General features: G+C 40.3%; 1 protein-coding gene across 2 annotated transcripts; it reads right to left on the bottom strand.

The window, feature by feature from the left end:
* Positions 1 to 2,666: 2,666 nt before the first annotated feature.
* On the bottom strand, positions 2,667 to 11,015 carry stk24a (serine/threonine kinase 24a (STE20 homolog, yeast); the record flags this gene model as incomplete). Of its 2 annotated transcripts, XM_035676068.1 has the most annotated exon segments (10): positions 2,667 to 4,462; positions 5,314 to 5,450; positions 5,645 to 5,713; positions 5,820 to 5,952; positions 6,063 to 6,208; positions 6,323 to 6,508; positions 7,856 to 8,013; positions 8,714 to 8,822; positions 8,948 to 9,004; positions 10,785 to 11,015. In XM_035676068.1, coding segments are annotated over 10 exon segments (1,260 nt in total), but the record flags the coding sequence as incomplete, so codon positions are not given.
* Positions 11,016 to 11,835: the final 820 nt, after the last annotated feature.

Below are 11,835 nucleotides of genomic sequence, written 5' to 3' on the forward strand. Positions count from 1 at the left end.
GTCCCCCCCCCCCCCCACACATAGCATGAGATTAGCCACTGCACCAGTTTACTCTCCCGAAGAACCCACGCAGAACAAAACGAACAGGGCTCGTAGGCACATTTAACTGCTTGAATTCAGAAATGGCTGACAAATTCCTATACTCATTGAATGTACTGTATTACTGTTTTTAAAGATAGGATGAGCTAATCTAGTCACCTTTTGTTATTGGTCCTTGTTTAATCTGTCTAAGGTATTTTTTGTATACAAAGGTTTACATTTTTATGTATATTTTTCTTGTGTACAAATTATGTAATATGTGTACAAACACTGTATGTAATATCTGTATATAGTGTGAGAAATTTGATCTTTTGTTTTTGGATGTATAAATAAAACTTGCTGTGAGGTATTTGCTGACATAGTTTACACTTACTGGAGGAATAATTTCCACTGTAACTGCACTGGAAATATTTAGATTTAGACATTATCATAGCACTGAAATATTCAACTTTTACACTATTTGGTTTCCCTCATTAAAAACCTGATTTTAAGTGGACATACTCTCACCACAAGGTCCATTTATGTTCTGAAGCTTTCAATCATATCACATGCTCCTCATCAGCAGGTGGAGTCAGAGTGTAGTCGTCACAGTATTGTAGAAGTCAGCTTCTAAGCCAAGAATAAAACGTCTACAACTCCATGACAACTGGGAAAATCCATCTGCAGATGAAGACCATGACATGATCAGGAAGCTTCAGTACAGCTATAAAATGGAACTTGTTTCACAATTGTCTTAGAACCTCAGCAAAACATAAATAAAATAAAATAAAAATATCTCAGAGATATAAAATACAAATTCAGATTGATGATTTTCAAAGTAAAGAAAAAATGCTAGAAATTCTGTGATTTAAGCAGCTTTTTCAGGAGTGTTTAAATGTCACAATTATGTCTTAAATTGCTGTCGAGATTCACATTACTGCGTTCTTTGGTACCATTTATTTAATCCAACTAAGAAAACATAACTTAGTAAGTTGAATAGTTTTAGTATTTACTATTTACTAGCGCTCATCCAACATACAGAGTGAAGTTACCTGAATTCTTAGAAGGGTTCCTTGACTAAATATTAAAAATAGGGTTTGTCTTAATGTCCTAATGTGCATCTTTTTGGAGCATCGTGAAGATGAAATTTAAATAATCCTTAACTTTATTTATTTATTATTGTTATTACTTTGAAACAAATTAATCATTTTAATTTAATAGACTATAATACAGTACCATAACATGTAAGAATGGTTATATTTTCTAGACACACTAGGCTGATGTACATATGCACTTAAACTGCTCTGGGGCAGAAGACTTGAGACTCGGTCAAACAATGGCAAAACTGTTCATCAAATTTGTACTGGATTTTTATTTTTTCCTTAATCATTTGACAACTTTCAATAAACCCAACAGCACTGCTCTGAATTAGCGAATATGTATACTGGACTAAACTGTCAGCAAAGTCACACAAAATCAAATTTGAAGTGATTGCTATCCAGTGTTTACTGAAACTTTAACACATCACAGAAGCAAACCTTTACTCCCTCTATTACATAATACTGCTCTTTTGGGTTATAAAAATAGTTTAATAGAATATATATGCCTACTTGTGCTAAGAAAGGACTCCTGGCGAGCACACTGCTTTATTGCCATACAACACACAAAGGGGGGGAAAATAAAATAAAACTGGTTGTAATATTGTAGTCTTTTTAAAGTACCACTTTTTTAAAAACCAAAATAAATGCAAAGTGCAATACATAAAAAGAGAAAGAGCCATAGTAGACCATGTAAAAGGTGCAAATTGTAATGAATTTGTCTCAGTTTTGGATGGAGGACTTACATGGCACATTTCACATAAGTTTGAATTTGAATGGAAAGCGCAGAAAACACAAAGCAAAACAGTGAGAATGGAAATCATTGAGTCTGGTACCTTTTTCTTGATTTGGTCAACCAGTTTCTGCCTATTCATTTGAACATGTTAAATGTTTAAACCTCAATTACCAAGCAGAAAAGAAAACACCAGAAGTATCTGGAGAGAAATGGGGGAGGGAACGTTCTATTTAAATTATAAATGAACAAATTAAAAGAATAGTTTTCACATTTTTGGAAATATGTGTATTTGCTTTCTGGCAGAGAGTTAACCTAACCAACTAGCCAGCGGTTACATTAGAGCAGTGGTTCTCGTCTAAATGGATACAAACCAGGCTGGGAAGTTACTGGTCCCGTATTTGATAATCTATAATCTGTAATCTTAGGGATCCCTGTCTGATGAGATTTAGTGACTCCATAATACTATAAAATACTGTAGTTTGGTAGATTAACAGTAAGAGTGAGAAACCAGAGAACACAATAGTCCTTCTTATATTTCCTCTTATTGGGCCAACTTCTAGTCAATAAAATAATGAAATTAAAACATCCCTAAAGCCCTCTGAAGGAACCCAGGTCGAGAACCACTGCGTTAGAGATCAGTGCCGTTGTTCAAATCGGGACCAGTTGCCAGGCAGCGGAGACTCTAGGAGTTACTGGGTCAGCCAAAAAAAAAAACAATAGCTGGCACAATACCTTGCTGGTTAAAATGCTGTTTAACATTTGGGGTTTTGTGTGAACTTTAACAAACCGACATATAACGTGTTATTGGGGAGCATGGGGGGGGGGGGGGGGGGGGGGTTACAACAATAACATCTGATCTAACATTTTAAAGCTGACACTATTTCATCCCATTCATCACAAATACTCTAAGGCTGATTCAACTCTGTTCAGGACTCAACATTCCTCCAGTCCTGTAGCAGTGTGCTACAACACACACCGCTCAGGTCGACCAATAGGCGTTATACTGTTATACTATCATGCACATTCCTCTTAAACTACAGTCGGAAGTAGTAGCAGTGCCGCTGGTCTCCGAACACCACCTGGCTTTACGTTAATATGTACATCTGAGAGCAGTGTCGTCTGCTATGTGAGAAGTCTACGTCTCTATGCATTTACTGTACAACTGAAAAACCTCTCACAAGTCCCAATGGAGATATACAGCCAGGCGAGTATCACACTGCATGACCAACTCAAGAGTCCAAGCTGTGAGACTTCAGGGGAACTTTTTTTTTTTTTGTCCCAGATAGCATACCTGCAAAATACTGTAAGTCTCGTGCTACTGTTTTATGGCTACTTTGTTTATAGTCAAAGGCATTTATACTTGAAGTGCAATTAAAGCTGTCGGTACGCTGAGGAGATAGATAGTACCACTGCAGCTCCTAGGAAGACTATCAGAGTCTGCTGATTTAGAAACTAGATGATGGCACTGCCCTGTTAATGGAATGAACGGATGCAACCTCAGTTTATCTAACCAGTCAAAAACACATGGGGGGGAAAAGGGATGAGGCGAAGTCCAACAAACCAACACGACTCGAGGCCTTGTGGAATTTGGGCTGGCGACAGAGCATCCAGTGTTTAAAACTGGTTGGGGCTTCAGTGATCCAGCCTTTTTTTTTTTTCCTTTTCTTTTTTACATTCTCCAACATTGTTACAGCCACAGCATAGAGTGTGAAACCAAAAAGTTAAAGAGAATTAAGAAATATATAATAAATCAATAGTAAAACATGATAGAGGGCAGCCATTTTCATTCACTGGATGAGTACTCAAAAAGTTTTACAACTGGAGAAATCAAAGACCGATATACAAAAGAACAAGTAGAAAGGCAAGGCAATCTCATGTATGGCCATTTTAGTCTTTCAAAATATTTACCTCACAACCATTATCTACAGTTTGCATTTGGCCATTTGTACACAGTGGTTCCATTACAAACACTCCATTATTTTTTCATGAATCTGTAGAAATGAGCTTATTTACAAGTCTGTACAACCACCCTATAGAGCTCTTTCCATCTCCCAGAGGACCCAATCCACTTAAAGCAGGATACCTGAGTTTTCAATAGAACGCTTTCAACCCACTCGTCACTCTTCACCGCACATTTCACAGGGTATCTCGCACAGCCACGCACACATGCACACAATTAATTAGGCAAGGTTTTTTGTTCTGAAAAGGATGCTGAGGGTAGACCTTTGTGAAAAAGCCACAAACTCACCAAAACCAGAAACTCAAAGAGTCCTTGCAGAAAGATAGCTAACTCCACCCTTAAAACAAAAACAGTTGTGAAGGAGGTATTGAGAAGGGACATCTTACAGCAGGTGGCAGTCATGGTGGCAGTTAAGTGGCTGGCCACTGACTGTCCTGAATAGGGCCCACTGGTGGTGTGCTAGCGTATAAACATTAAAAGTAGGCCAGGATTTGCTTCAGGCAAATGAGTGATGGAGACCTTCCTGGGAGACTTCATCCCGGCTGTGGAGGTCAGAGTAAAGGTCTGACTGCTGCCACCAGGGTGGAAAACTAGAGCGGAGCTGGATGTGGCTCCTCTCACTGAGTGGCAGCTGCATGTGGCACAGAAAACCTGACAAACAAAAGAAGAAGAAAAAAAAAAAAGGTTAAAATCTTATGGACAGGCCTTCAGTCACACTAGTCACTGTACCATTACACAGCCACCAGCTGCTGAATGGATGGAAAATGGATAACCATTGTACAATTCCTGCTATTAGTGCGTCATTACTTATCACTTATCCTGAGTAAAGTCCATGTAACTTAAATCAGGAGGGTTTATATTCTGCACAGTGGCAACTTAAGATCCTCTAGGACTCAGTTCAGGCTCAGTTCTACGTGCTCAGACTTATCAGTGTAAGCTGTGCTGTGGACGAGGGGACAGTTTGACCTGCAGGCAGCATGGCTATATAAAAAGTATAGGGATCAACAATGTTATTAAAATCTATCCTCTGAGCATCACGAATATCTGTACCAGATATGTACCACAGCTGCTGGCTCAGAGGATGCATGAAACGAGGTTGACATTTGTGGTTGGAGTGAAATATCTCAGAATCTGCTGGATGCTTTTTATAATTTGGTACGGACATTCACATGATGTTGGCCTCAGAGTACACTGTAATAACATCGGTGACTCGTTAACCTTTGATCTAGAGATGCCATCAGTTTAAAACTTTAATTGCTCCAATACTTGGGTTTATAACTAAGTCCCTGTAAAGCTTAAGATTTCTCTGCAATCCTATCAGCAATCAATGCAGTCTGCTTAATGCTGTCAAGGTATTTCATTAGAGCAATGCCTCTCTCCACACCTGAAAGCCCAAAGGTTTACACCACTGACAGTATGGAAACTGTCTGATGTTCTGCCCAAAGAACCAGCTTCAACAGGAAGTACATTATAAGAATATATTGAGAAGGGACCCACGTTACCTCTGAAGTCTCTGCACTAGTTCAGCTACCAAGGAGTCACAGATCCCTGGGTGCGTTTCTTCTGCCAGGAAAATGGCCTCCCGCAGCTCCTCTGCAGCCTCTGGCTTGCCGTTACTTGTCTCACCCTTTTCTTTCAACTGCAACAATGACAGCTTTTAGATAATCCTAAAACATCCTAAATGCTTCAGTGGTAGAGAAATCTCTAAAATGAATATCAAAATGAATTCCTCAGATTTAATTCTGTTCTACAATAGTTTTATTATGTTTCATTTTTAAACATCTCTTCAGTCATGATTGTTTTCATTTTGGGGTCACTTGGTAATGCTCCTACCTCGGTAAACAACGGAGAAAAGATTGTTGATAAGCTTTGTGACAAAGGCCTCTTTGGACTCTCCTGCACCTGGAAAAAAAGGAGGATTTTAAGGTGAAAAGGGAAATCTGAGAGACACACTTTGCCTGACTGCTCATTTATTACTTGTCACCTCTGCAGTGGCACACGCTCTCACCTGTTTCCTTTCAAGCTCAGCGGGCTGTGCTGCCCCATTCTGAAACTTTTTCAGGTCCTTCTCCCTGATGGTGTTGAAGATCCAGTCATCATTGCTGGCGTCATTTCCTCCAGATGCCTGGCCATCTGGCTCCCTACAGTGACACGGGATTTTAGGAAAAATCATCAGTGGACCCAAAGTGGCTAGATTTAGCTTCAGAGTGTAAATCCACGTTCCCCCCCCAGTGAAGTGCAGATAACTTACTCATCAGATTCATCAGAGCTGGATTCATCCCGAGACTGCTCTGATTTCCACCTCTTGTATCTGTCAATCAGCTCTGTCAGATAGGATGTCTTTTTGGCATGCCTTACAATATACTTATGTTTTAACAGCTCTTTGGCAGTTGGCCTCTAAGGAAAACAAACAAAACAAACTCAACAGTGAATATTAAAAGCATAGCGGTCTCTCTTTCTGAACTGTGCATTATTATCAAAACAGTAGGAACAAGAGTCTTTTAAACTTACAAAGCTAGGCTCCTTATTTAAACAGGCTTCAACAAATTCTTTAAGTGGTTTACTGTAGTTTCCTTCCAGTGTTGGTGGGTTGTTCTTTGGGATGAGGAATAAGACCTTCATAGGATGAAGCTCAGAGTGGGGAGGCTCTCCTTTAGCCAGTTCTATTGCGGTTATTCCTAATGACCAGATGTCTGCCTATAAAACAAAGATATTTGGGACAAAAAAAAAAGATCCTCTCATCAAAGCAGCAGAATCTCACACACAAATACACACACTGGCACAACGCTGTGTGAAATAACATGGCTGACGTAGGCAGCAAGGGTGTATTTGAGGAAGCTGCAAACTGAAGACAGTGACATTGTGGTTGTGTTGAAAAGCCACAGTGACTCATGTCGTGGTTGTCCCAAAAATATGCACTTGGTCATTTCTAGTCTAGACCCGTCTTAAAAAAGGGCTTAAAAACTCCAGACAGAAAACACACAGTGTTGACGGAGCAATGAAAAGAAAGAGAAAAAGATACAGATCATTTGGGCACAATGACCTTAACCAATATTTCATTTATACGGAGACTAACTGTCGACAAAGCTTTGGTTATGTTTCACTTGGGTTTGACAACAGGTATTGTCTGAGGTCGATAATTGTCCTTTCATACAGGATACACACACAGACATGTGTCAACTGACTCACATTCGCCCTGCGCTCAACCTTCTCCTATGAAACAGCTGTTATGTGGTTTAAACTTTACTTCATCCATGATTCACTGTTCAAGCAAGCTTTATGTCAAATTGTGCTTTAGCCTGTATTAGTGTATACACATTTCTCCTTCTCTACAGAGTAAATGAAAAATGAATTATATGAATAGTGAGCACGCTTATTATATATGCACTTACAGTATGTAATGTATCTTTATCATATCTAGATATTTTGGGTTGATGTTCTTTATTATTATGTTCTGTAACTGTAGTTACATGCACTTCAGTTATTTATACTTCATAACAACCAAATTGAGCAAAGTTGTAGCTTCACACACACATTCTCCTCCTCTCTGTAGGCTCACTCTCACTCACCTGCTCACTTTCTGTATTTCTTTTACCACAGGAAGTGGGTAAAGGGATTTTTATACAACTGCAACATGACATTTTCCACCCTACAAGAGACACTGAGTCACCAAAGCAGGTTTGACACCCGTCACTGTGTTGGTCTGAATAGTATACTGTCTAACACCCATGACATTTTGAGGCCACTGCCAAAAATCGTTCTGGCCTTTCTTTGTCTCACCAAATAATACGCCTGTTACATTTGCCTTTATGCTCTCACTGTTTGCTGCTGTGCAATGGTACATGTGCAGTAAAGTGTGCTCACTGTTTTGGTACAAAATGGCTGTCAGATGACCGTCTTTTACATTTAAAAAAGCCTTTAGCAATTTACTGATACCACTTAAAGCATTTTCTCCTTTTCTTTGGGACCTCGCGATACAACACAGAGCTGCTTCCCAACACTAAACCTGGCTGTGATAACAATAAAAGTTGGGATAATTCTGACCTTTGAATCATAAGCAGATTGCTTTATGACTTCAGGTGCCATCCAGAAAGGAGTACCAACAAATGTGTTCCTTTTTATCTGGGTATCTGTCAGCTGGCCCGCAACGCCAAAGTCTGCCAGCTTCACGTCGCCTTGTTCGGACATCAACACGTTGGCAGCTGGAAGCGAGAGGGACAAAAATATGAGATACTTCAAACACAGCTCAAACAGCATCTTTAAAACATCCAGTGCTTAAATGAATAATCTGCAATTAAAATAAAGGTACGGACAATACTGTGTCTCAACCACTTTAGTAATGTGATTGTTCCCAGTTTCTGGAATTGAAGATCTCTGTTGGACCTGATAAAGCAACAAGCAGGTTTCTAATGGCCTTTTATGTGTTTGCATTTGTATGATAAAGAACCAGGACAGGGGAAGTGGCAGGAGCACTCTGATCGTTACACAGCACCCACACATTGTTTTTCTACAGGAACTAGGACACATTACAGAAATAAATAGGTGTATAAAACCATTGCTTGCACTGCTCTCTCCTCAGCAACATCTGCATGCTTTAGTACTATGAATATCAACAAATAAAACAGGCTCCTCTGTCACCCATCACTATTTTAACACAAAGATTATTACTAACATCGTAAAGGGCAGAGACATTAGAGATTACAGAACTGAACAAAATGTACACTGGAGTGTGAAATGTGACGGATTAAAGGAATCACTGAAGCTGTTGACTTCCCTCAACAGCTGCTAAACACAGACACCAATTATTAAAGTCTGACTATCTCATTATTAACAAGATAACATGTTCTCAAGATTAAATCATTTACAAGCCCGTTGTTAAAACAAGGTCACGGCGTGTCTTACCTTTGATATCTCTGTGGATTTTCTTTTCAGAGTGCAGATACTCGAGCCCTTTCAGGATCTCTCTCAGAATTGTGGCAATCTGTGTTTCATCCAGGGCGCCTGGTTCCAACTAGATAACGGATAAATGAGAAGATACAGGTGACTGTGGGAGTCATTGTGGAAGATGGCACAGACTTTACACTGTTTTACACACCAGAGGACCTGTTCATTTACTTTACTTAGAAATACACTTACCAAATCCAGGGCTGATCCTCCACCCAAATATTCCATAATAATCCATAACTTTGTACCCTGAAAAATAAATAAGATAGTGTTCAAAGGTGTGATGATTATTACAAAGAGAGGAACAGTCCATACTTAGTTTGTCCATTAAAATAACAGTACACTACAGCTTAGCAACTCCCATTCACTTTTGGAGAAGGCTGCTGACATGACATACAATCATTTCTTTCATGTTTCTTATTTAATGCTACATGGCCCAGAAATGTTTTCTACTATGGTGACAGGTGGATATAATATATACATAGCAACACAGTGGAGCCATTGTGTTGTAAGTGGCTGAAATTGCACTGCTTGAGGCAAGAGGCCTGGCTAATGTGCGTCCAATCTGATAGAGAAACAGACATTTGTTTCGTAATATATCAACAAGCAGTTTACAATTGATTACAATGATGTCTTTAATGACTCACTGATTGATTGGGAGAGATTGTATAGTAAGATATAAGCCTCTGCATATCCGCTCTTCTACAGACTGACTGCAGTCGGAGTAAATCCTGCACTGGTCTGAAACACTAGAAACACGTCAGCTGTCTGATCCACCTGTTTCCTGCACAAGTGCAATATTTACAAATGAATAAATGAGTTTGTGCATTGTGATTTATAAGATGTAATGTAAATGTACTCAGACAGTATCTGCTGCTGCTGTCCAGACAGACAGACATCAATGTTACCCAAACCCACCAAACCAGCTCTGTTTGGATTTACGGATGTTTATTTGCAATAGTCATTTGAAATGTACATAATGTGAAAATATGTGTATCAGGTTTAGATTTGACTGAGTTACGACTCAAAGAAGTAAATGTTTGGAATGATTTTAAAGTACCTTAATAGCCTCCATGAGGTGCTGCTGCTGCTGCTGACCAAACTACAGTAACTACCTTCCACCAACATGTCCCTGTCTTTTACCTCTTGTCCCCAACAACTCCCTTCGAGTTCCCAGTTGTTGTTTTTACAGGAACTACATTTAACTAAATCGACAGAAAACAAATAATAAAAAGGGAACTTCACACTCCTACTTTAAAGTTTTGTAACACGTGTGAATGCATACATAAACACAGCACAAATACCATTCTTAGTCTACACACAAATAAGCCTTAATTCTCTCCTTCAGCCAGCAGCATAGCTCGAGTTAATGGAGCACCACTTCTCTCCTTACTGCTGTTAAGTAGCACAGTAAATGCTGTGCGAGGCACTCTAAGCACCATCACATGTAGCATGCCTGAAAATCTACTGAAGTTACAAACTAAGTGAAGCTGTCAATACATCCACTGCAGACGACCAAAACATCAGAGACTTTGGCTTTTGGCTTGTATACAGAGAAGGCTTTTGTTTGGGCTTTGTACTTTTGCACATTGAATCTGACATGAAACAGTGACTGTGATATTAAAGAGCGGACTTTTAGCTTCATGGGTGTTGACATTTCACACCAGATGAATGTAGCAGGATCTACACCCCGATAATTGTCAGTCACGCTGCACTTGGTTCCTGTTCACCCCATCTGCATGTGAACACCCTGATACTGAAGCTAAAAGTCCGCAGGTTGACCTCATAATCATACTTACAGAGTGCAGTTAAACTGTCAGAAGCCCACGAGCTACATACTACTGCGATGTTGGCCTATTTCTAACTGTGGTACAACAATCTGTGCAATATTACACAGGCCATACTTGTTCCATTGCCCATATGCATTATTTATTGACCTACATTGTGAACACTTGCAGGAACACACTCCTGATACATGCACTGTGTTGAGAATGGACTCTTACAGATGGATTTTTCCTGCGGAGCTCACCTTCAGATAGGATCCATAATACTTGGTGATAAAGGGACTGTCACACTGGCTGAGAACTGTGATTTCCTGTTGAATGTCTTCTATGTCGTCTTCCGCTTCTTCCAGATCAATAATTTTAATGGCCACCACTTTCTGAGTCCGAATGTCGATGCCTTTAAAAACTTCACCGAAAGAGCCTTTTCCTATCCTGTCCAGTTTGGTGAAAAGCTCCTCTGGATTCGCTCTGAAATTCTGTTTAACAGAAGGATGGAGGGATGAATGGAGAGAGAGAGGAGAGAGACAGAGACAGAGAGAGAGAGAGAGAGAGAGAGATTTTAATAACTGCCAGATTAGTTCACCTTAGTTAGTTAGTGCAAGGTTGGAATACCAACCAGGTAACTCTCAAGCTCAGGTAACCCATCGTAACCCTTCTCTCTGCTGTCAGTTCCACGCCATGGACACGTTGCAGAAGAACAACTATGACCTGGCCAAAGCCATGTCCACCCTGGTTCCTCAGGGGGGTCCGGTGCTGTGCCGTGATGAGATGGAGGAGTGGAGCGCCTCAGAGGCCATGCTGTTCGAGGAGGCTCTGGAGAAATATGGAAAAGACTTCAACGACATCCGCCAGGACTTTGTAAGCGCTTCTTCTCTGCAGCACTAGTGTATAACTCCAGGCATTCTGTATGTATCCTGAAGGTGGAATTCTTGTTCAACATGGTTCCTTTTCTCCCTCAGCTGCCCTGGAAGTCTCTAGCCAGTGTGGTCCAGTTCTACTACATGTGGAAGACCACCGACCGCTACATCCAACAGGTAGGTCTGCACAAAATACCTAAAACGTTCTGATTTGGGTTTAACTGCATGTCTCTCTGAGTTTTCCTCACAAACCCATCTCCCACTCCCTGCTTCCTCCATCAGAAACGACTAAAGGCGGCAGAGGCAGACAGCAAGCTGAAGCAGGTGTACATCCCCACCTAGTGAGTATTACTGTAAAGCACCACGTGAAGCACCTTCGGAACCACTGTTAGAATATTTCACTGTTATCTCCGAACTCTTCTCTCCTCACAGCACCAAA

Source organism: Morone saxatilis, unplaced genomic scaffold, assembly GCF_004916995.1.
Source record: "Morone saxatilis isolate NCDOM2014 unplaced genomic scaffold, NCSU_SB_2.0 Contig5, whole genome shotgun sequence".
Classification (NCBI taxonomy): Eukaryota; Metazoa; Chordata; class Actinopteri; family Moronidae; genus Morone; species Morone saxatilis.